The sequence below is a fragment of the Sminthopsis crassicaudata genome, chromosome 1 (genome assembly GCF_048593235.1).
Source record: "Sminthopsis crassicaudata isolate SCR6 chromosome 1, ASM4859323v1, whole genome shotgun sequence".
NCBI classification, from domain to species: domain Eukaryota; kingdom Metazoa; phylum Chordata; class Mammalia; order Dasyuromorphia; family Dasyuridae; genus Sminthopsis; species Sminthopsis crassicaudata.
Genome location: NC_133617.1, coordinates 668,780,039 through 668,806,303, shown reverse-complemented (window position 1 = coordinate 668,806,303; position 26,265 = coordinate 668,780,039). Strand labels below are relative to the sequence as shown.

General features: G+C 34.6%; 1 protein-coding gene across 3 annotated transcripts in view; it reads left to right on the top strand.

The window, feature by feature from the left end:
* Window positions 1-26,265, top strand: part of PRKAR2A (protein kinase cAMP-dependent type II regulatory subunit alpha) — a 133,553-nt gene that overhangs the window by 71,081 nt on the left and 36,207 nt on the right. For all 3 annotated transcript variants that reach the window (XM_074283222.1, XM_074283221.1, XM_074283220.1), the window contains 4 exons: window positions 677-726; window positions 1,348-1,431; window positions 2,672-2,778; window positions 16,165-16,318. In XM_074283222.1, coding sequence (XP_074139323.1) covers window positions 677-726; window positions 1,348-1,431; window positions 2,672-2,778; window positions 16,165-16,318 — 395 coding nt within the window. The remainder of the gene's footprint in view (window positions 1-676; window positions 727-1,347; window positions 1,432-2,671; window positions 2,779-16,164; window positions 16,319-26,265) is intronic.

Sequence of the window (26,265 nt, the reverse complement as noted above, 5' to 3'; positions counted from 1 at the left end):
GCTTTGTTCTAAAGAGGGACAGAAACAGAGTTCAAATATAGCCTCTTAGTAACTAAAAAGGCTCTGGATAAGTACTATCAACTTCAAATTTAAAACTCTGGATTGCAGCAAGGATTGGGCAATGAGATTTTTTCATCAAATATCTCTGATAAAGTCTGAGTCCAAGATAGTTAGAATTAATGTAGATATCATTACCCTCAGTGAATAAATAGGATATGAACAAACAACTCTCAAAAAAAATCATAAACCATTAATAACTACATGAAACACTGATGCAAATCACCACTAATTAGAGTAGTACAAATAATGTTCATCTGATGCCTAGCAAATTGGCAAAGAAGATGAAGATGGAATAGTAAAATAGTAAATTTGGATAGGCTACACGGACATGCTAAAATACTATTGATGGATCTCTGAATTAGTTTAACTGTTCCAAAAGGTGACTTAGAATTACTCTAATAGAGTGATTGATTAAAATTTCTATGCCTTTTACTACATGGTAGGCTAAATGTTATTTATTTATTGTTATCATTGTTATTTATTTTAAAGTGGGAAAATCATGTATTTTAAGGATAGTGAAAGAAATAAAATTGTGTTTACTCATTCTTCTTTTCCAGTAAGGAAGAATATTATAATAACACTTTTTTCCCTCATTTTTTTCCCCTTCTCTATCAAGTATGTGCTGAATCTTTCAATCCTGATGAAGAAGATGATACAGAGCCAAAGGTAAGGAAATACAAATTTCCTTTAGCTATGTCTGTTGTTTAGTAAGGTTGGTTATTGGTAGATTCATTCATTTATTTATTTATTTTCAAAAAAAGAAAAAAAAAACTGACAAAATATGTTTCTAATTTAAAGAAAACTGTCTGTGATATACACGTCGACATTAATAGCCTTTGAAAGATTTCTGAAGTGTTTCAATGTTTGAAATTCCATTTATTGTTCAAAAATAATGAAATATCCATTTTTATAAAATGCATTGCCAAAATCATGATAAGTTTTTTACAAAATATATATATGGAACATTTGATAAGATGAGACAAAACCAATTTTGAGGTACTTGTCTCATTTTTGTCAGATGTAGGTTTTATGTTTGTTATTAGACCAGTTGATGTACTTTGTTTTTCCTTTGTAGATAAACTTCTTAGGTTAATAGGTAGGTAGCTATAACTTCTGATCTATGACTAACTACTACTGATTGATTTGACTGAAGCAATGAATAAATTTAGTGTCTCTTTTTTCCTCCACTCTTAAGGGGAAATAAATATATCATGATTTTCTTGATCTAACAATGTAAACTTTCACTCTAGAAAAAGAAAATGAGTTTTTATTGTATTTATTTTGTAGGTGGTTCATCCCAAGTCTGATGAACAAAGATCCAGACTTCAGGAAGCTTGTAAAGATATTCTTCTCTTCAAAAATCTCGATCAGGTAACAGCAATATCTGTGATAGTACTCAGTTTCTTTGCTATTTATTATCTAAAATAAAAAAGTAAAAAAAAAAATAGGTAAAGTAAATAAAATGAAAGAAATGAGAGAGTTAAGTAAATTAAAATAGTTTGGAAGAGGTTAAATAAACAAAAGTGATAAGAATAGATAAGCATCAAATTAATTATTATTAATCAAAATTAATCAGAGGCACCGTGATGACTCAGTAAAGGAAAAAGATTAAAAAATAAAAGCGACAGGGTACAGTGGATAGAGCACCACCCCTGAATTCAGGAGGGCCTGAGTTCAAATGTGGCCTCAAACACTTAACACTGTGTTAAGCTGAATTAACCTAGCTGTGTGACCCTGGGCAAGTCACTTTACCCCAACAGCCTCAGCAAATATAAATAAATAAAAAATAAAAGCAACAAATGACTTATCAAAAACTTAATTATCGTAATTTTAAATGTGAATGGATTAAGTAATCTGCTAAAATGAAACATTGGGCCCTAAAATTTTCTATATATAAGAAACAAATGTTAAAATAGAGAATAAAAAATGATAATAATAGGAATGAAAATTGGACCTTTGGTTTCTACTAATACTATTTGGGAACTCCTGAGTAATGAAGTGCCCTCTCTCAGTGTATATCTTTTCTACAACTTGTAGTACAGTGGGATCTCATTCAAATAGAAATAGGACCACTAAATCATGTGTAAGAATCTCTGGGAGTATTATTTATGTTCTATTGTATTGTTATTTTTTTTCCGATTGCATTTTAATTTGCTTTAGGACCTACTGCTTCTGGTATAGAACACAGAGTGATCAAGAGACTTGCTCTTAATCATACAGATATTACATGTCAAAGACCAAGTTTTGAATCCAGATCTTCCTGGCTTCAAGCCTGGCTCTCTCCTTCTCTCTTATGTCCTTCTGCCTTTCTAATGATAACGCTGTTTCAGAAATCACTTGCAGATTCACTTGTGATCTGTGGTTTTTAGGCATTCCAACATCTGATTGTAGTATACTGCCAATTTGTGGATTACAAATAGCCTCAGAAATTCTCTTAGATAATAGAAAAGCACATAGTTTAGGATCTACTAGAAAATGGCAACAAGCAAAAGTAGGATTAGCACAACCATTGGAAATAACTCAAGATAGCTCCTGGCAACTACAACTTATCTCTTCTCAGTCCTTCTCATCATCAACAAAATGTCATCTTTGTTCTTTGTTTATGCTGCAGGAACAGTTGTCTGAGGTCCTTGATGCCATGTTTGAGAGGACTGTGGTGTCTGAAGAACATGTCATTGACCAGGGGGATGATGGTGATAACTTTTATGTCATCGAACGGTAAGAAACTGAACCTTGAAGGTTGTATAGTCAATTTATTGCATTAGTAATATAAATAAGATCCCTGATTCAAAGTCCTTAAGTGATTGTGACCATGGAACCACCTCCCTAAGATAACCTTCAATAGAATATGCTATGCATCTCTTCAGGGAAATTCCGGATTCCAAGGGATCAAAAACTTTATTCTTTTCCTACAAAGACTTTGAGATGATAGCCTGCCTCAATTGTCCTTTGTTGGGTTTTTTTTTTCTTTCATAGTAAACCATTTAGAATCTCAGATCCCCGTTATTTAACAGAAATTAGGTAAATGCAAGCCATATACATATGTCAGCTATGGGTATTCTTTTGTGTCTTATAATGATCTGTTATAGGTATAGTCTTAAAGATGACATTTGCTATTCTACCATTTTTTAGAAACCAGTGTTGGGTAGACTGACCTTTGTTGAAGACATCAGAAACTCTTTGGTAGTTCTAGCTGTGACCCTTTAATTCTAAGTTAGAACTGTGTTTGCTATAGTGATTTGAAACCCACCCTCTCCATCTAGCTAATTGACCTAAGTTTATGGATTCTAGAACCTTCAGAACTTAAATTATATAAGTTATACCCAAGCCCATTCCCTCTAAACTCAGCTCAAGTCCCAATAAGATGTTTTTCCTTTGTCTCTAGACATGACTCCCAAGTTGTTTTCATCATCATCACAAAAATTCATATTAATGAAACATTGATTTTATCACCTTAAGGAATATATAGAAAGATTAATATTCCTTTTTCAAAACACTTGATAAACAAATTAAAAATTTGAAAAATACTTTTGGATAGATATCACTTCACTGAACAATAGCAGAACCCAATAAAAACTACATACTAATGGACTTGTCTAAAGTAGCTTAAATTGATTTATTAGGAAATGGTGATAATCCAGGAGTGGAATCAAAAAGTCAGCTGGGCAGTATCTATATGAACTTAGCCAACAATGTTACCCAAGAAGCATCAAAGAAGTAGCTAAGTAATATAAACTTATTTATGAAACCTATTTAGATAGGTTTATTATGGCAATTCAGAATCTGGTCATTGTCACTAGAAATTACAAAAAGCTATCTTTTAGAGTTTAGAATTAATTATTAGTGAAGGTTATACAAGAATATGGCAAATGTTGTGCAACACAGTATTGCAGTCTATAAAATAAAATGCATTCAGAATAAAAGACATGCTCTGGTGACTAGAATTATACATCAGAAATTTACTGTCTTTCGTGGGATGACTAACATATAACAGGTTTTTTTTTTGTTGTTGTTTTGTTTTGTTTTGTTTTTTGGCTGAGGTAATTGGGGTTAAATGGCTTGTCCAGGGTCACACAGCCAGGACGTGTTAAGTGTCTGAGGTAAAATTTGAACTCAGGTCCACCTGACTTCAGGGTTGATGCTCTATCCACTGTACCACCTAGCTACCTCTGAGGATATTTTCTATGGGCATCTAGAAGATGAAGCTATATCCTAATTTATTTTTTTTTATTATACATCATCAACACAGTAAAGTCAGGAGCAGTTGACATAAAATATATCATAACTTGGATATAGTTTTGTCTAGCTATAAATTCATCATCACTTCTGAATAGAACTGATTATATCATTCAAGTCAAAGAGAGAATTATACCAAAACATCTTATTACTCATTTGATGTATATAAATGACACTTTACTGAAAAGGACATTAGTCTAATATTTCATCTTATGAAAACTTGTATAAATTTCTTCATATGCACCAAGGAAGACAAAAAGCTAATTGTTTAAAGCCTGAATCTGGAAATCATATTAAACCAAAGGATGAAGATAATGCTTGTAAATATTGTGATCCTATTCTCGACGTACTACAACTGGACCTAGGCTATCAAGGATAAGGCTTCACTATATCAAGAGACTAATAGGCATTCTGAAGTCAAAAGTGTTCTTAATGGGAAGAACATATTTAGAGCCATTAACACTTTTCTCCCCTTAGTAGTATTTATTTTTCCAAATAACACAAAGATAGTTTCCAGAATTCTTTTTTGTAAGATTTTATGTTCCAAATTTTTCTCCTTATCTCCCTTCTCCCCAAGATAGCAGGTAAATCTGATACAGGTTAAACACTTAAAATTCTTTTAAATATATTTCCATATTTGTCATCAACATGACAAGTTACAAGTAAAATCAGACCAAAAGGGGAAAAGCCACAAGACAGAAAAAGCAAACAAAGATAAAAAACACTATGCTCCAATCCACATTCAGTCTCCATAGTTCTCTCTCTGAATGAGAATAGCATTTTCCATTTCAAGTCTATTGGAATTTTCTTGAATCATGCATTGCTAAGATGAGCCAAGTCCATCTCAGTTGATCATCATATAATCTTGCTGTTGCTGTGTACAACATTCTCTTGGTTCTGCTTACATCACTCAATATCAGTTCATAAAAGTCTTTCCAGGTTTTTCTGAAATCAACTTGCTCATTATTTCTTAGAGAACAATAATATTCCATTACCACATTCATATACCATAACTTATTCAGCCACTCCCCAATTGATGGGTATCCATTCATTTTTCAGTTCCTTGCCACTTCAAAAAGAGCTACTACAAATATTTTTTGCACATGTGTGTTCTTCTCCCTCTTTTTTTTTTAGATTTTTTTTCCACATTCATATTTTATTTTATTTTTCACAATAGTTTTTTAATTTTTCAAAATACATGCAAAGATACACCTTCTGTTCCAAATTTTTCTCCCTCCCTTAGACAACAGATAGGTTAACCGTGTAATTCTTCTAAACATATTTCCATATACATCATGCTGAACAAGAAAAATCAGATCAAGAGAGGAAAAAATTGAGAAAATAAAAACAAGCAAACAAACAACAACAACAAAGATGAAAATACTATGCTGTGATCCATATTCAGTCTGCATAGTTCTCTCTCTGGGTTGCATCACAAGTCTATTGGAATTCCCTTGAATCAACTTATTGTTGAAATAAGCCAAGTCCATCAGAGTTGATCTTCACATAATCTTGTTGCTGTGTACAAGGTTCTCTTGGTTTTACTCACTTCAGTTAGCATCGCTTCATGTTAAATCTTTCCAGGCTTTTTTGAAATCAGCTTACAAAACAATTAATATTCTATTACCTTCATATCCCATAACTTATTTAGCCATTCCTCAACTAATGGACTTGTATTTGGTTTCCAGTTCCTTACTGTTAAAAAACATTTTCTGCACATGCAGATTGTTTTCTCTCTTTTATGATATACAGGCCCATTAGACACCCTGTTGGATCAAAGGGTGTGCACAGTTCTATAGCCCTTTGAGTTCCAAATTGTTCTTCAGAATGGTTGGATCATTTCATAACTCAACCAACAATGCATTAGTGTCCCCAGTTTTCTCATATCCCTTCCAACATTTATCATTATCTTTTCCTTAGCCAATCTGAGAGGTGTGAAGTGATATCTCACAGATGCCTTAATTTGCATGTCTCTAATCAATAGTGATTTACAGTATTTTTTCACATAAGTATAAATGGCTTTAATTTCTTCATCTGAAAATTGTTCATATCCTTTGGCCATTTATCAATTGAGGAATGATTGTATTCTTATAAATTTGAGTCTATCTTTATATATTTTAGAAATGAGATCTTTATCAGAAACATTGGCTATAAAAATTATTTCCCTGCTTTTGAGCAATTAATACTTATGCAATGAAAATCAATATTTTTTGACTTTGTAAAATGGATGATAATTCTTGAAGGTGTCCATGTGGAAATCTGTATGATATTAACAGAAAAGTGCTCATTAACCAAAGACAGCAATAGAGTTATTAACAACTAAAAAGAGGAAGAAAGTTGAAAGGTGTGATAAGAGCATACTATAAACAGGTTTGAAATTTTATAGGCTCTGAAGATCAACAATTTTGGTTATATTTGACAAATCTCATGGTTACATATCTTTACTATTGTTTTATGATGCATATATGTTCCAAAAGCATCTGAATAAAATTTCAATCTTGCTTACCCATATGGCCCCAGAAGAAACGAGACATCCTATACACTGAATAAAATGAAAGTCATTCCTCTTATTGTTTTTATAATTATTCCCCAGAAAATTATTTCACCTAAATTGCATGCTTCATTTTGTTCATAGAAGGGGGTTGTTGGCTGCATGAATGTATGCCATTTAAGCATGTGCCATTTTAAGACACTGAGTTATATTCCATTGTCTCAGGAGACTAGATTATTTCTTGACCTTTCCTCATCCTAAACCTACCTTGTGTTTCCAGGGCATTGGCTTGTCCTGGTTCATAAACATAAAATGTTAAAGCTGGAAGGAGCATAGAGGACTTCTAGTGCAATCACCTTCATTTTACAAGAGAAATCTCAAGATTAGAGAACCAAAGTAACTTGTGTGTGATTGGCCACACTGTCAGAACCTCAGAACCCCAGTGACTATCTAGTCCAACCATTACCTAAAAAAAATTCCCTACTACACAGAAATGGTCATCTAGCTTTTGCATACATAGCTCTAGTGAGGGAAAAACCTATCTTCACTTTTGGATACCTCTAATCATTTGAAAGTGGTTTTGTTTTTGTTTTTGTTTTTTCCTTTTCATTAAGACTAATTTTGCCTCTCTTCAAGTTCTGTCCATTAGTTCTGGTTTTACTCTCTAGGATCAAATAGATCCTAGAGATCTATTTGATCCTAGACAAACATTTGATCCTAGATAAACAGCCTTGAGGGTATTTGAAGGTAGCTCTTGTGTCTCTCCTGGGGCTTTGTGCCTGATTGGCCTATGGCATGGACTCCATACACTTTACCCTTTTGGTTTGCCTCCCAGGTTATCAATGCCCTTACTGAATGCAGTGTCCAAAATTGAACACACTACTCCATGTGTTATTTGGGCAAAGTATAGCAAGCCTTTCACTTTCCTAGTGGAAGACTACATGCATCTCTTAAACAAATCAAGAATTCATTAGGTTTTTTGGTTGTTGTTTTTACCATATCAGATTGTTGATTCATTGAATTTTAAGGCTGAAAAACGTAGATCTTTTTCATACAAACCACTTCCTAATCATGCCTCGCCATCTTCTACTTATAAAGCCAGTTTCTTCACTATTTGAAAATGTTACATTTCTCTCTTTAGTTTCAAACTTAATAGACTCAGTACACTGCTATATAGTCTTCTAAGATCTTTTTGGAACCAGCCCCATCACTATGTGGACCATTGATTTTTAGGCCCATTTATTCAACCTATTACTAAACAGATAGATAGGTGGATCGATGAGTGAAGCATTTATTAAGCACTCCTGTGTGTCAGGCATTGTACGTTTGTATCCCTAGAGATACAATCACAAGAAAACAAGACAGTTTTTAATATAAAGGAGCTTACGTTCTACTCTGGGAAGAAAAAACAAAAAAGGAACTGGAAATTGAAGTGGGAAGAAGTACCTGCATGAGGGGGTGAGTAACCAGTAAACATGCATAACATTTACTATAGGATTTAGAACATTTTTATATTTATATAGAGAGACAGACAGATTTCCCTGTCATGTGCTGTTATGTTATAGACAGTGGGTAAACTGGAAGTAGAAAATGAGCAGTTAAGTGGGCTTTCTCTGGATGAGGCAGAATTGGGCAAAGATTTCCTAAACAGAGTCACCCTGAAGATAGAGCTGTCTCTAGGATGGCAGGTAATAGACCTATATGTGATGGGTAGGAGTGGAGCAGAGGGTAAGCCAGAAGTAGAGAGTACTTACTTAATCTAACCTCAGGGAGGGTGTGGTATTCCTTGACTGGGAAGATAAGAAATTTAGATAAGACTTGATTCTTGTTTTCTGGAAGTTTATTATCGTAGGAAATTAGTAGTTGGTAGAAACAGATCTCAAATCCCGTCTCTTTGACTTCCATTCCAGGAATTCTTAGGTTCTTTTGCTTTCCTAAATTACAACTGATCATTCAGAGTGTATCATCCTTTTGAGTGTAGTGAAAATTATTTTCCTCTTAAATGCATCATTATATATTTCTATGAAATTTTGCTGGTTTCCACCCTAGCCTTAGCATTTCCTTTCCAGAGAAAAAAAGATCTTCGGTAAAACTAAAGATACTTCTGTGTACCAACCTCTTCCTAGAATCCCTTTCATATTATTAAAAATACAAAGTTAAATTTGTTCTAGTACCAGTTCCTTGAGAGTCCCACTATTTCTGCTTTATCCAGAGAAGTATCTGAATATTGTTTTTCTTTTTTCCTTGTCTCTAAACTCTGTTTATATTAAAACAATCCTGTGGCTATTTTAAAAACAACAACAACAACACATCAGATATGTATCATTGTCCAAAGTCTTAAATAGCTTACTTTACTGATTTCCCTTTATCTACATATGTAATTTATTCCCTTTAAACTCTTCAGTGAACTAATAAAACAATTTCTCTGTACAGAAACTGTATTTCCGTTCTCTACAAAAGGACTTCTTCAACTTTTTCCATTCATGACCCCCTTTCACCCAAGAAATGTTTATACAACCCCAGATACATAAGTATATAAAATAGGTATACAAATCAAACGTTTATTGATAGTAAATCATAAATAAATTTATTTTGAAACAAATTTTGTGTGTGTGTGTGTGTGTGTGTGTGTATAAAATTTTACAAGTTAGTAAAAATGAAAGCAACTTTGCATACCAAAGAATTAAATCTTGGTGGAATAATTGATACTGAGGACAGAGCATCTTCTGAGTGCTTAGAATTCATATTTTGATTTTTATAATCATCAATACTGAGAACACTTTACATAAATATGTAGTACAAAATAGCATAAGTCTGTTTAGAGCCATTTCGTAATTGTTGGGCATTCTGTCCTCTTCCCAGGCCAAAATGAATTTAATTTTTTTATTTTTTTTTTAAGGAAACTCAAACTTTAAACCTGTGTCACTTGATAACTCAGCAAATTCTTTTTGAACTTGTAATGGCAGATGACTGACATTTTTTATTTCAGTTAAGCATGGTTTATGGACCCAGCTTAGGATCAAAATTTGAGGGAGGTCTTTCTGAAACTTATCTCCAGGCACTTCAGATGATCAGGTATAACTTTTACAATTAAATCTTTAGGAAAGTTTTCTTCAATTATAAAATCATTTGTGGCTGTAAACATTTGTAAAGAACCATTTTCTAGCCTATTTTTCCATATGTTAACTTTTTACTAAAACTTTCAATTTTGTCCTTTAATATAAATGTTACATTTTTTCCCTTGAAGTGACATGTTTAAATCATTAGGTTTTTTCCCCAAAATAATCCAACAAATAATGCATTTTTAAATCCATAAGCCAGAATGAAAAAATGAACAAAATTTGGATTTCTGCTCAGTCAAAAATATAACAACTTCATTTTTCAGTTTCAGGAACTGGTTTAAACTTAGATCACTTGAGAGCTATCTTACCTCTGCATGTAGTTGTAAGCTTTTGTGGTCAGAGCCCATGTCTTTGCAAAGGTTTGAAAACAAACAACTGTTAAGGGCAAAGCTTTTGATGAAGGTAATGATTTTGATAGCATCAAGAAGTACAACATCTAACTCTGGTTATATTTTTGGGGGCTATGAATACTGTCCAGTGGATCATGCAGTGAGTAAAAGTGCTGTGTTAATTGCTATCGGTTGTAATTCTTACTATAAATACAATATACTTGCTCATCATTGCTCTAGCATCATCTTTACAGACTACACAGTTTTTCCATTGTAAATCTTCATTGTGAAAAATGTATTGACTTTAAGATATATATTGTCCCTTCTTTGTGTCCTCTCAAAGGGCAACAAAACAATAATTCCTCATGCATAATTCCTTCTAAACATATCTTGCATAAATTGATAACTATTCCATGTTAGAAATATCAGTTGTTTCATCTAACTGAATTGCAAACTTTGGGCTTCCCTTAAAAGCTGCTTACTTGGTTATTACTAATTTCAGAAATTCTTTTGGAAACAGTATCATTTGATAAAGGAATTTAAAATTTTCAATTCCATACTTTTTCTGACATCTTAATAGCAGCAGGTTAACATGAGATCTTCCCCTATCATATAGACTTTTTAGTTTTTGCAGTTTAAAAAGTTTCTTAAGATGCAAGTAAGTGCATCTCTCAAACAAATCTCTCAAAACACTATTTTTCTTTATTTGAAGATTTTTTAAGTCTTTCAAAATATTCCTTTTGTTTATTGCAGTTTATTTCATGCTTGCTATTAAGATGTCATTTTAATTTGGCTGGTTTCATGCTTCCTACAGCCAAAACTACATTTTTTGGGGGTGAGGGGTCTGTTCTTTCTTTTAAAAAAGCTTATTTCCAAAACATATGCGTAAATAGTTTTCAGCATTTACTCTTGTAAAACCTTGTGTTCCAAAAATTTTTCCCTCCTTCCTCTTTCCCCTAGATGGCAGGTAATCTAATATATGTTAAGCATGTGCAATTCTTCTATACATATTTCTGCAATTATCATGCGGCATAAGAAAAATCAGATAAAAAAGGAAAAAAAATGAGGAAGAAAACAAAATGCAAGCAAATAACAACAAAACAAAAGTGAAAAAATAATGTTGGTGTGCTCCACACTCACTCCCTTCTCTCTGGTTGCAGATGGCTCTCTCCATCACAAGTCCATTGGTATTGGCCTGAATTATCTCATTGTTGAAGAGAACCACATCCATCAAAATTGATCATCATTTAATCTTGTTTGCGTACAATGTTCTCTTGCTTCTATTCATTTCACTTAGCATCAGAGTATGAAAGTCTCTCCAAGCTTTTCTGAAATCATCCTGCTGATCATTTCTTATAGAACAATAATATTCCATAGCATTCATATACCATAATTTATTCAGCCATTCTCCAGCTGAAGGGCATCCATTCAGTTTCCAGTTCCTTGCCACTACAAAAAGGACTGTTACAATGATCTTTTCCTTTATTTTATGATCTCTTTGAGATACAGACCCAGTAGAAACACTGGTGGAGCAAAGGGTACACACAGTTTGGGCCTTTCGCCTTTGGCCCTTTGGGCATAGTTCCAAACTGCTCTCCAGAATGGTTGGATCAGTTCACAACACCACCAAGGAATGTATTAATGTCCCTGTTTTCCCACATCCCCTCCAACATTCATCATTATCTTTTCCTGTCATCTTAGCATGTCTGAGAGGTGTGTAGTGACACCTAAGAATTGTCTTAATTTGCATTTCTTTGATCAATAGTGATTTACAGCATTTTTTTCCATATGACTAGAAATGGTTTAAATATTTTCATCTGAAAAGTGTTCGTATCCTTTGACCATTTATCAATTGGAGAATGGTAAAACCAAAACTTCTTTATAAATTAAGCAAAGAGATTTTTCCAATATCATCATTATTAGAAAACTCATATTACAAAAATGATTCGACATTTTATTTTTTGGAAATGTAGATATACAACTTGATAGTAAAAACTACCAAGTTGACATCAATAATTCAATAATTTTACTTCTTCTGTCTGAGTTTAGCCACTTATCCATAACTTAATAATATTTTTGTCCTTAAATATAAATATTACTATTAATTTCTCAAATACTAGGTTTAGTTTATGAAATTATATTTGTTTATGCTTAATTTAAAAATTTGATGTTTACACTTACATATACAGTAGTGATGATAGAGGACTTTTGACTTTACTTGCTTCAGTTAAACACTTATGTTTCTGTTAAAAAAAAAAAAAGGAGATATCAGCAATTTTAAAAGCAAACATTCTAACACAATCCAAAGATATTAATTTGATGCTTAATATGCTAAGAAATGATAGTGGGAGAATATTAAAGTTTTTATTTTCAGTAATTAAACTATTATGTTTCTGTAAGAGGTACAATAAAAATACTGTACTTCATAACATATAATAGTCTTGAACTAAGCTGAGGTATTTCTAGCAGTGTTTGTTGGTATTGCATGGTGTTTACAGTATGCACATGTTATATGGTTAGAACTAAGGCTACAGTGAAGTTGCATAATTTAACGCAGGCAAATGCTTGGATTCATTACACATTTGATTTTGAATTAATTTTTGGTCATTGTATGTTCAGAAAGCATGTCCTATTGTCAAATTTTTCATGGTCCCCCATTCAGTTATGCAATCCCATGTGAGAGTATGACCCACAGTTTAAGAAACTTTGCTCTAGAAGATTATGCTTATTTGAAACTGTGCCCAAAAGACAATCAAACTGTGCATGCCCTTTGATCCCAGCAGTGTCTCTACTACATTTGTATCCTAAAGAAATCATAAAAAAGGGGAAAGGATTCACATGTACAAAAATGTTTGTGGCAGCTTTTTTTATAGTGGTGAGGAACAGGAAAGTGATTGGATGTCCATCAATTGGAGAATGGCTGACTAAGTTAAGTCATATGATTATAATGGAATATTATTGTTCTGTAAGAAATGATCAACAGGATGATATCAGAAAGGCCTGGAGAGACTTACATGAACTGATGTTGAGTGAAATGAGCAGAAAAAGAGAGCACTGTACATAGCAACAGCAAGATTATGTGATGATCAATTCTGATGAGCATAGTTCTTTTCAACAATAAGATGATTCAGACTTGTGATGGAGAGAGCCATCTGCACCAAGAGGGAGGACTGTGAGCACTAAATGTAGATCACCACAACATAGGTTTTTTTGCCTTTTTTGTTATTATTTGCTTGCTTTTTTTTTCTTTATCTTTTTTTTTCCTTTTTGATAAGATTTTTCTTGTGCAGGATGATAAATGTGGAAATATGTATAGAAGAATTGCACATGTTTAACAAATATTGGATTACTTGCTCTGTAGGGGAGAGAGTTGGAGAGGAAGAAGGGAGAAAAATTTGGAACACAGGGTTTTGCAAGGATAAATGTAAATTGTCTTTGAATGTATTTTGAAAATAAAAAGCTATTATTTTTAAAAATGATCAGCAGGATGATTTCAGAAGCCTAGAAAGACTTACATGAACTGATGCTAAGTGAAGTGAGTAGAACCAAGAGAATATTGTACATAGCAAAAACAAGATTATGTGATGATCAACTGTGATGAGTGTGGCTATTTTCAACAATGAGGTGATTCAGGGCAGTTCCAATACTGGGGATGGAAAGAGCCATCTACGTCTGGAGAGAGGACTGTAGGGACTGAATGTGGATCATAACATATTATTTTCACCTTTTTTGCTGTTTGCTTGCTTCTTCTTTTCTCTTTTTTTATGTATAGAAAAATTGCAGATGTTTAGCATATAATGGATTTCACTACTATTTAGGAGAGAAAGGAAAGAGAAAAGACTAGGGGGAAATGGAATACACGATTTAGCAAGGATGAATGTTAAATTATCTTTGCATGTATTTTGAAAATAAAAGGCTATTATTAAAAGTAATAATGATAATAAAGGAAGGTTATGCTTGAGTAAGTTTTCGTTGGTGAATGGTGCTAGCTTTCATTATAAATTCAATCAATTTGACTTGAGACAAAGGTTTTATAGTTTTTGGAGTCCCCATTGAACCACTTTCCACCATTTTAGACTTAGCATTGGTTTCTTCTTTTATCCTGGCTTTTTAAAAGACTCATAGTTTGTTTAACCTGATATGGACCACATTAACAATGGATCTTTTATAGTAGGAAGGTTATTGTTATCATCATATATTATCATATGTTATCATCACATACTTAGAGTGACATAGATTGTGTTAGGAATATATATCCTCCCCATCTTCAGATGCCCATTTTAAGCTGAGTATCAAGGCCATGTATAATTTGTTACCTATACCTATGTAGTCAATTTTATTTTTCCACTCCTTACTTATTTTTTCTACCCCTATTTAGTTTCATTTTAATATTCTTTTTTATTTGTATTATTATAATCTTTGCATATTTTTCTCCTAATTCATCTTATTTCACTCTGCATCAGTTCAAATAATTAATTCTTCCCATTTTTCTATTCTTTATTTTTGTGAAACTTCAGCCTTAGGGGCAGCTAGGTGGCGCAGTGGATAGAGCACCAGCCCTGAATTCAGGAGGACCCAAGTTCAAATCTGGTCTCAGACACTTAACACTTCTGACTGTGTGACCCTGGGCAAGTCACTTAACCCCAGCCTCAGGGGGAAAAAAAAGAAACTTCAGCCTTAAATATTCATTATAAAATACTTTCAATTTAGTTAGATTAAAGTAAGGAAATCTCAAGTAGGAATTCCTGTTTTATTTCTTTTTTAAACTGTATTCCATTTCTTCATGGGAGAAGGAAAGTGACTCTGGGCTCTCTAAGGTTATTCCAGAAGAACCTAAAAATCTCTATAAGGTCCTACCAAACAGGAACGTGCCATAGAATCATAGTTTTAAAACTGGAAGAGACCTTAGATCATCTAATCTATACTGTTCATTTTAGAGATGAGGAACTGAAATTCTCAAGTATTGAGTAACTAGCCCGAGGTTACAAGTAATAAGTAAAACATAGTGGGTGGTCATGTGTCTATTATCTGTGGACAAGCCTAGATATATTCACAGAGGCTTATTGTCATATTAGCCATAAGAACTTCCTCTTTTGTTGGCCATTGGCAGTCTCAGAGATTATATGGTAATTTATACAGGGTTGTACTTTAAATGAATAGGTGTAATTACCACATTAATGAAATTAGAGCACTTTGAAGTATTAAATATTTATTTCATCATTATTTCAAACTTAGTAGCAATTATCAAAAAAATAAACAAATGTTCATAAATGTAACCATAATCTCCAAGTTGTGTGTGTGTGTGTATATATCTATATATATATCTATATATTAATCTTGAACAAAATAATAATTGCTTCCATATTGTTTTTATTTCTTCATCATTTTTTTCTTCTTATACATAGTTGTCAGTGTCTATATTGGTCTTATTGCATTTGTTTAATTAAAAAGGTCAGGAAAAGAATAGATTGTTGGCAGGCAAGATGGGGTCTTGTGAGGGTTTTTGTTTTATTTTTAGATTGAGGGAAACAGGCATGCTTATGGGCAGCAATTAGGGAACCAGTAGATAGGAAGAAATGAAAGATTATAAAGAAAGAAAGGCTGATGATAGGAACAGTTCTCCAGAGCATATGGGAGAGAATGGTGGTAAGTATAGAAAGAATTGAATGGCTCAAAATTCAATTAAAGTAACAAGGTTTTGTAAAGTTTTCTAATCAAGATATAGAGCATATACCAGGTATATACTATATGCTAATATATATATATATATATATATATATACATACATATATACATACATACATATATATATATTTATGAACTTATTTAAAAGCTCTTTGGGGCATATACCCCAAAGAGTTCATAAACAGATTTTTGTCAGAAATAATTTTATCTAATAAACTGTATGGCATCTTTGTTTTTCCAGAGGCTCATATGATATTTTGGTAACAAAAGATAATCAAACGAACCGTGTTGGCCTGTATGATAATCGTGGCAGTTTTGGAGAACTTGCCTTGATGTACAACACTCCAAGAGCTGCGACCATAGTTGCCACAACAGAAGGTTCATTGTGGGGCCTGGTAAGTAGGAGGAAATGCTTTCATTTACCTGTCCTGTCCCATAATTTCCTGTATCCCCTGTTTTCTATTCTTGTCTTCTTTGTGGTCATCATTTGTCATTGTGGGTTATATGTTCCTCTAGGCATGAGGGCATCAGATTTTTTTTTACTATACATTCTTCTACTTCCCAAAGTGCAATCATAATAAGCATTTACCAGTTCTTATTTTGCTAATTTACTAAAGTATATACCATTTTTTGTATTCATGTTTGTCAGGTAAGAGGAAGAAAGTACTTAACAAATTAATCTGATAAGCAGCCCAGGGAAATTACTATTGCATTTTCAATATCCTTGCCTCATTTCTAATCTAACTCTCAACACCAGTAGACTACAAGGTTTATATGGCAGGAAAAACTGATAACCACAAAATATATTACTTCCCAGTTAAGTATTATAATTATCTAAGATGCTAGAATTAAAATCCTTTCTGCTGTGGAAAACTCTCTTGAGTTTGTTGTTTAAAAAGAAAAAAAAGATTACTGATTGTTGACTGTACCTCTAGAGGTGCTCTGATGTCTTTGCAGATGAAATGTCATTTTCCATATGTCCTTCATTATAAGCTTGTTCTATAAGGTAAAAAGAAATACATGAAAATCTTATAAGTGATCAAATAAGATAAAGTTGTTCAATATTTAAATCTGCCTAGCCTTTTTCTATATTGATACTTACTATGATCTGGTGTCATGACTAAATTACTAAGTTATTGTTATTATTTTTGAAAGATATTATTGTTTATGCAAATTCTAATTCTGTATATAAAGTGAAGTACATTTTCTATCTTCTGTCTTCTAAATCTACAAGTCTTGAAACTGAAGTATGGTGTCATTTTATGCTATTTTTTTTTTCAGTCTGAGAGGAAATGTTAATATACAAATATAAAATTAGCATGTTGAACTAAAAAAACTTCTCAAAATAACAGAAAAATTCTAGATAATGTTAATATTTGTACTTCTTCTAGTGTTATAGATTGGAATTCATCAATATTTTCTCATCCTGTGCAATTCTTATTTACCTTCTAAGTCCTCTGTGTAGGGTCTGCCCAAATCACTGGAGTCCTTCCTCTAGTTCAGACCTTTAAACAATTTGGGAGTACCTGTAAGATGACAGTAGATGAATTCTTTGCCCAAGGTAGCCCATAAAACAAAGAAAAAGGAATGACTGCTTCTGCAGTAATGCTGGCAGAATGGAAGGAATCACAAGAGTTTTTTAGATTATCTGTAAACATGAATTAATAAAGTAACTTATGCTTATTAATTTGAATTGCTAATATAAAATGGTTTTAGGTAAAAGACAGATCTGTTTGTCATTAATGTCTATTTATTAATATTTATTGACATCCCTGTAAAGATAAATTGTTAGTGTTTTATGTAGTAAACTTAAGTGTTCAAGAAGTAGCAACAACCATGCTCACACATCTATGTATAGTATTCTGTTAACGGGACCAAAAAGTACAAACAAGTGCCAATTAAAACATAAAAGTTTAAAAAAAATTATAAAATGGTTCAGTGGAAAAAATAGTAATATATGAAAAGTTAAATAATGGTAACATATTTCGTCAATATATTTATTAAGCAATTGAAAGTTCTATAAGTTCATAAGAGACTTCAGGGTTTATTGATAAATTAATTATCCAAACAAATTGTTCCAGGAAGGAAATGCCATTTCTGACTGACCTGGTTAGGAAAAAAAATTTATGAAGGATGTAAGATTTGAGCTGGATTTTGAAAAATGGATAAGATTTAAATAGGCATAATAAGAGGAAAGAAGTCATGCCACATGAAAGAAACAACTTTCAGGAAACACATACTGTATTTAGGGAATAGTAGATAAATTGTTTTGACTAAAATCAAAAAAATAATATAATAATTTAAGATACATAATAGAAAGATTTGAATGTTAGACATAATTATAAGTTTGGAATTGATAGAACATGCATTTTATTATTAATTATTAATTATCATTATTATGATTATGATTTAAAGAAGAAATATACCGAAGACAAAAATGTACATAAATGAGGTGACAAAATCATGTGCCACTTCATTTAAAAAATATGTTATATATATATTTTTAGTAAGTGGTTTTAAAACATATTTTTAAATTTTGAGTTCCACATTGTCTTCTTCCTTTCCACCCCTCTCCTACCCGTTAAGGGGGCAATTCACATTCCCAGTTATGACTACTGGCTAAGTATTTCTTTCCCTCCCATTTTCTTCAGTTTATCTCTCTTTTTATCCTGCCCCTCCTTCCTCAAAAGTCTTATTTTGTTTCTAACCACAGTTTCCTTTAATCTGTCTTCTTTTTAATTCTTCCTCCACCTCCTTTCACTTATCTCCTTCCCCCTCTTATTACCTTACTGGGTAAGTTACATTTGTATATACAATTGAATGTGTATATCTAATCTTCCCTCTGAACCAATTCCAATGAGAGTGAGAGTCAAGCATTGCCCTCTACCCACTCCTTTGCATTTTCCCCTCCATTGTAAAATCTCTTCCTTGTGTACCTTTTTATCAGAAAATTTTCCCAGTTCTGCCTCAGCTCATACCCATACCTTCTGTTCTGCCTTAGAATATGTCTCATCTTCCCAAATAGGGAATGTAAACAGTTTAACTTTATTGAGACCCTTATGATTACTCTTTCATGTTTACCTTTTTGTGCTTCTCTTGGTTCTTGTATTTGAATGTCAAATTTTCTCATCAGCACTGGTCTTTCCATCAGGATTGCTTAAAAATCCTCTCATTAAATGCTTATATTTTCTCCTGATGGATTATATATGCTGGGTAAGTGGTACTTGCTTGTAATCCTAGCTCCTTTGCCCTCAGGAATATCATATTTTAAGCCCTCTGCTTCTTTAACATGAAAACTATTAAATTTTGTGTGATCCTGACTGATACCACAATATTTGAGTTGTTTGTTTTTGGCTGCTCACAGTGTTTTCTCCTTGATTTTGGAGGTCTGGAATTTGGCTATAATATTCCTGGGAGATTTCGTTTTGTGTTTTTTTTTTTTTTTTGAGGAGGTGATCGGCACATTCTTCAATTTCTATTTTCTTCTTTGGTTCTATAACATCAAAGCAGTTTTCCTTAATTGTTTTTTGAAAGATGATATATAGCCTCTTTTTTTGATTGTCACTTTCAGGTAATCCAGTAATCCTTAAATTATCTCTTTTGGATCTATTTTCCAGGTCAGCTATTTTTCAAATAAGACATTTCACATTTTCTTTCTTTCTTTTTTTTCTTTCTTTTGACTTTGTTTTATTCATGGATAAATTTAATAATATTAATTCCTTTATCTTTCTATAAAGGGGCCCATTTTATATTTTCCAGTTCATATACTGAAGATTAATTTTAAATTGTTTTACGATCATGTGTGGTACGGAAATGGTGAGGGATCACCATATAATTAAAAAAAAAAAGCTAGAAAGAGCTCTAAAGAAAAGCAAAGTTTATTGTACGTCCTCACAAAAATCGGGCGTCCCACTCCTCGAGTAGACATCGAAGAGAGGAAGCACCTCCTGTGGGCAGGAAAGCGCCTTTAATCCCTAAAAAACGCCCCCTCCCACCACTGACCCTCATCCTCATTGGCTGAGAGTCTTACATTCTAAACGTGAGATCTACCCATGAAATTGAACTTGACCAATAAGTACATAGTTGCCCATATTTGGATGAAATAGGGGAGATGATATCATAGGAGGGGAAGGCAATGCCCTTTGCTCAAACTTCAGAGTCCTTCAGGCCTACTCGAACTCTGAAGTAGATGAAGCCTTACTCGATTTTCACAACTGTCTTGAAAGATCTCACCTCATCTCATTCAGTCGCTCCTCTTATTTTGTACACTGAGATCTCTTCAAATTTTTGTAACATAATTTCACATTCCCTATGAATTCCTCACTTCCTTCTGGTTCCTGTTGGCCTTGGGCCACTGGCTCCACCCTTGCCCTTTTAACAGCGTCCATCTAACAGACCCTTCAGCTTTCTCTTCCAACCTCATCTTTCCAGATGATGAGTTTTGGACAATTCTGGTTATTAATCTGATCAAACAAGGGATGTAGATAGGGAATAATATAACACCACTAAGAGCTATAAGGCCAAACCAAAGGAGCTGCTTCCACCAGCTTCCCAAACCAGGACCATCAAGAAGTATTGAACAGTGAGGTCCACATCTCTACAGGAACATGAGCAAGTTTCCTAATGTTCTTAGTGATTTCCTTCACTAGATTACCATTGTTATCAATCTTTATACAACATGTGGATAAATTTAGTTTAGCACAAACTCCCCCTTCCTCAGCCAACAAATAATCCAGCACAAGTCTATGTTGTAAAACAGCCTCTCTGGTTTGAGTAGCTTCATCAGCCAAAAGATCTAGTGCCTCAGCTGTCTGATGGGTGATAACCTCTACAACTGCCTGAAGCCTAATTATCCTGTTCAACATATATATTGGAGTTCTATATCCCCAACTTCCATCTTGAGCCCAAGTCGCTGGCCCATACTCTTTGACTATTCTTTCTGGAGTCCAGGCCTCACCCCAACCATTTGCATCTCCAGTCCAAGTGATGGAGGCATCTAAACTCCGTTTCCCCCTTCCCAAATCATCATACAACTGAATCCCTAAATATTGGTTTGCCTGTTAGGGAAGAAAGAAAAATCTTGGCCTTATTAGTCCAATATAACAATTCCCTGTCCAATTGAGAGGCAGGTGAGTATAGGCAGTTAAACCACAGATCCAATAATGACCCTTTAGAGCAGGTTGTTCCCTTGGAAATATGTCTGAGCTATTCCTTGTAAAAGGGTAATATTGTTGGTCTCTCGTCCCTAGGGGGCTTCTCCCCACAAAGGAGTCATATTGGCATTTCCATAAACCTTGCTCTTTTCTCCAACTACAATTGGCAACTGGCCACTGGCCAGTTGTTAGATTAGAGGTACTCCAAAATGTGGAAAACAGAGTCCCATGTTGCCTGGGTGTCCCTGGGGTGACATTATACCAACCCCATTGGTAACTGTACCCAATGTATATGTTCCCTTTCCTCTTACTCTCTTTTATACATCTCAATACATCCCATTCTACTTCACTACACTCAGCGGTAGTGACTTGTTGATAGCAATATCCCTGCTCTCCTATTTCTGGGAGAACATCCAAGGTACAATCTTTCTAGTCCTTCCCACACTTCAATTGAGGATTCCTCCCCGTATCCCGCCAATATTTAGACATTTTTGTACAGTCAATTGTCTTTGGCCTCAGGTCTGTTCTCGAATAGGTCCACTCACATACACTATTTCCCAGCTTCAAACCTTGTCCTGTCTGATTTAAGCAGTATTTCCCTTTCCTATCTTCTGTCAATGACCACTGATGTTTCTCTTCTCAATTCCAGAAACCGGTCCCATTATGAATTTGGGATCTGTTGCTAAGGATCCAGGCTGGGCTTAGGGGGACAGGTACCCATGGCCATTGGTTCAACTGTTGGGATCCACCACAGATCCAACAATTCGATAAGTTAAATGTTCTCCCTATATTCTGCATGAGCAGGAGAAATTGGTTCTCATCTCTAGAAGGTAAAGGTCTAGTTTCTATGGCTGTCATAAGGAAATAGATAAACCCAAAGCTTAGGGAGAGCCTCATAATGTTCAACTATTATAACACCATGAAGTTAAGGTGAACTTCCCAAAGGAAAATATGTCAAATCACAAACAGGCAAAGGAGACCCAAAGTAAGAAAAGAGAAGTCATACAGTTACAATGCACTGGATTCAGAATCAGTGTTCCCATTCAGTGGAGGTCCCCTCCTCTTATGTAATTGGAGGTCTCCCCTGTCTTCAACTGTCCACTCTGATAAAGGTGGCGCCACAGGTCCTTTTGTCCTGGTGTGGTGTGTCCAGCCTCGTTCCTGAGTGCGAATCGCAGTATCTGAGGTCAGTATCACTTGGTAGGGTCCGTCCCAGCACGGAGTCAGCTTCTTTTTTTTTATTTCTTGGTTCATCCTTTCTACTTTCCCAGAAGAGGGAGGATGCCAAGGGGTATGGAGATCCCAAGTGATTTCTAAGGCCCTAATCAGATTCTGCAATACCTGGGCAGAAAAATGTATTCCCTGATCCGAGTCTATCCTCTCCACCATTCCATATCTAGGAATAATTTGTTCTAATAAGACCTTACTTACTGTCGAGGCAGTTGCTCGGCCTGACGGGAATGCCTCCACCCATGTGGTCAGATGGTCCACTATGACCAGCAAGAACTTAAGGCGACCCACTGGTGGCAGCTCAGTAAAGTCCACCTGGATGCTTTGGAATGGTCTGATTCCAGGAGGTCGTCCCCCTTTTGGAAGCTGGCGTTGGGCAGCCCTGTTAGTCCTTCGACAAACAAGACAACCGTCCACCAGTTGTCGAGCCATAGTATATAGGCCGGGGGAAACATACCTTGTCAGTATAGCATCACACAGGTTTTGGACATCCCAATGACTGCCCTGGTGCAGTTGCTGAAGGACTTGCCTCATACTTGCTTTGGTCAGTACCTCTCTGCCATCAGGTAAGAGCCATCGTCCTTCTCAACTGCTCCGAGAGTTGAGGTCTTCTCTTTTCCTTCTGAGTAAAACTGGGAGAGGGTAGACCAGGGGGAAGTACAGGTATCAAGGCCATTATATGAGAAATATCCTGGTCTCCAGCTCCCTTGGCCTCCTCATCTGCTAATCTATTTCCCCTTAGCTCAAAAGAACTTCCCATCTCATGTCCCTTTACATGTATTACTGCTACATTCCAGAATGTTTTCCAGTCCCTCTTTTCTCCCAAATCCCTCCAAGTCCCTGCATCACACCCCAGGCATATCTCAAATCAGTGTGTATATATATAGTCCCATCCTGGTCCCACAATAATTTCAACCCTTGATTTAAAGCATACAATTCACAAGTTTGAGCAGACCAATGGGCAGGTAGACTGCCCTTGGTAACAGTGGAAGTTCTAGCAAACCCATTTCTTTTTCCCATAAATTCTAAACAAATATTTATCATAACCTTGTGTTGATAACAATAAGGAATTTGTCCCAATGAGTTTATATCCAAGTAGATCTTTCATAAGTGAACATTATTCATACAAATCAGTTTTGTTTTTAAAAACACCCAATGCAAATACAATCATATACAGAATGTCTAATTCCACACAAGAGAATTCAAGAAGTTTTGATAAGAGATTCCCATTAACTTGTAATGGGAGAGACATTCTGCTATTCTGAAACATAAGGTCTTATCAAGTATTCTGATAAAGAGACATGGGGGGGGGAGGTTTGCAGAACTAAGAGGCAGGGAAACTGAGGCAGAACTGAGTCAGGACAGTAACTCAAAGTTAAAACATAAGCCAGCCAATCATAGTCTAGCAAATTTTCAGCTAGAGTCCCCTGTAAATGAATTTACAGGCCGAAAACCTAGATGAGTAAAAAGATGTTTATTGCAAGGTTTGAAAGCAAGGTTGAGGTCTGATTAGAAAGCCTTGAGATGCAAAAGGCCTTTTGTCTCTGCAGCCTTCTCCAAACCCAGCATCTGCTAAAATCAGGTGTGTCTAGCTAGTGGACAGGTAAAGAGCTTTTTCAACTTTTTGCAGCTTCTCCCTTATCTGTAGAGACAAGAGACCGAGACAAAAGGAGACCTTTCGTCAATCGCAGCAATTCTTAAAAGAATTGTGCCCAAGCATAGAGCTCTAACAACGATCCAGGCCAGAAGCAGCCTGGATGTCCACTGCAAAAAGAAAAAAAATCTTTTACCTTTTCCAGAGTTCCATTCAGTACCCAAATTATGTCTAAGCAAAGAGTAAATAGTTTCCAATTCAGCCTGAACTGAAATAAGACATCAGTTTTTCCCAATTTTCTGACCAGTTGAAATCTCAAGTTTCCTTCCCCCTGTTTACAGAAATTATCAGATTATACATAACAGACAAATAAATTTCCCAAAATAGCAATAGTCAGACAGTTTTATACAGCAATAGTTCTGTTCTCCAGGGGACAAAAAGGAAGCAGGATTAAAATTATGATCTTGGATTATGGAGCATTCTTTTCTAATAGTATTGCCTCATGTTTCAACATTCTGGAATCTGTGAGCCATCTCCCAGCCCTCTAGATTTAATATTGTTCTAACTTGAATACCCCTTCATTTCATCTTCTCTGCATATTTAATAGGGGATTGAGTGTCAAAAGTTCTTTCCCCACCATGATCATGCAAAACATGAAAAACGCATCTGAATGTAGATCTATAGTCAGGAGTCTAGGATTGGGGTTCCAGAGATTGCCAGCTTTGTCTCAAAAAGAAAGGCAAAGTGGGAGCGGTCCTAGCACTGTATATCTCACTGACCACTTGGCTCTGATTACAAACATAAGAGGAAAAACCAGGGGCATGATTTAAGGCAGTTTTACTTCAGGTAGCTGTCCTAATTTTTAACCATCCCACCTCCAGATGGTGGAGTTTAACGACCTATGCAAACAGTTATACCTGAATTCAAAACTCCAAGTAAATATTAGCTTCAGTCCCAAAAGATTTTATCTCCTACAGCAATTATCATTAATCAAGGCTTCAGGTGAATGTAGTTCTCAAGAATCACAGTAAAGATTCATCCTAGGAAGTTCACAGATTATACAGTCTCTTTCATAAAGTAGATGGTTCTAGGTTTAACATTAGATTATTTTGCCTTCAAAATACTCAATACAAGAAAAATTCTAAATCTCATGTTGTCCATCCCGTTTCCACAGAAAAGAAACTTTCAGGTCTTTCAGAGTTAACATTAATACTCTCTTCATTCTGAAAAGGATCAAAATTTTTGCAAATAACCCTATCAAATTATCAGATCAGATTAAAATAATCTTTAAACAAGGAGACTATCTCGCATGTAAATAAACATTAAATAATTTTCTTTAGTCAGATGAGATCTTAGTAGAAATGAAATGCTTTCAGAAAACTTAAGTTCCAACTCCTTAGAACAGTTATAGACTTGAAAAATAAAAATAAAACATTCAGTTATTAACACCATATAAATGTAGGCTGTTCCTTTAAACAGTAGAAATAATATCTAAATCAGCAAGGAGGTGCAGTTATTAAAAACAAACAAACAAACAAACAAAAAAACCCACTATACTTAATGGGAGGAAGGACCTCTCCATGTGGTCACCCTTCCCCCACACCACCATGCTTCCCGACTCAATATATCATAGCTCCATTTAAACTATTAATTACTTTTACAAATCAATATATTTTTAAACTTTACAGTTCAAAGTTCGCAAGTAACTGACCCAAATTTCATAAAACTTAATACATGCCCAATAGAGCTGACAAACACTTAAGGCATAGCTCAGTTACAAATTACCCAATACCTCTAGCAAACATACCATCTAAGTAGGGAGATACAACCACAACCTCCCCTAAGTAAGCTACCAGCATTTTATTTTAAAAACCTATGTTTTAACTAAAAATCCCAATCACAGCTTTAAATTCCCAATAATATAAAACTACTTTGCCATCATATTTAAAACAATGAACTTCACTAAATAGCAGTTTCTTTCCCCCGGCCCACGTGGCCCTGCTGCAGTCAGGGCACGTGGGAGGAAAAGGAAGGAAGCCACCATCTTCACTGGCTCAATCCCACATACTTCCCCGTGTACAGGGTTACTGATCCCAAATGGGATCTACTAAGTCATATTTCTGGTCAGCTGAAACAGCCCCTACTTCAAAAGACACATTTCTCCTCCCCGCCCGAAGGCCCCTGGAAGGGCTAATGGAATTAAATCCCCTCAGGTCCTTCCCTTCAGGTACCATTTAATCCTTTTGGCACCACCAGTCTGCAACAAAACAACAATACCTTATCATCTTTTTCTTGCTTTTTATTTTTCCTCATATTTTGGCAGTTTATTCCAATTACTTAATTTATCTCCCAAGGGAATATCTAC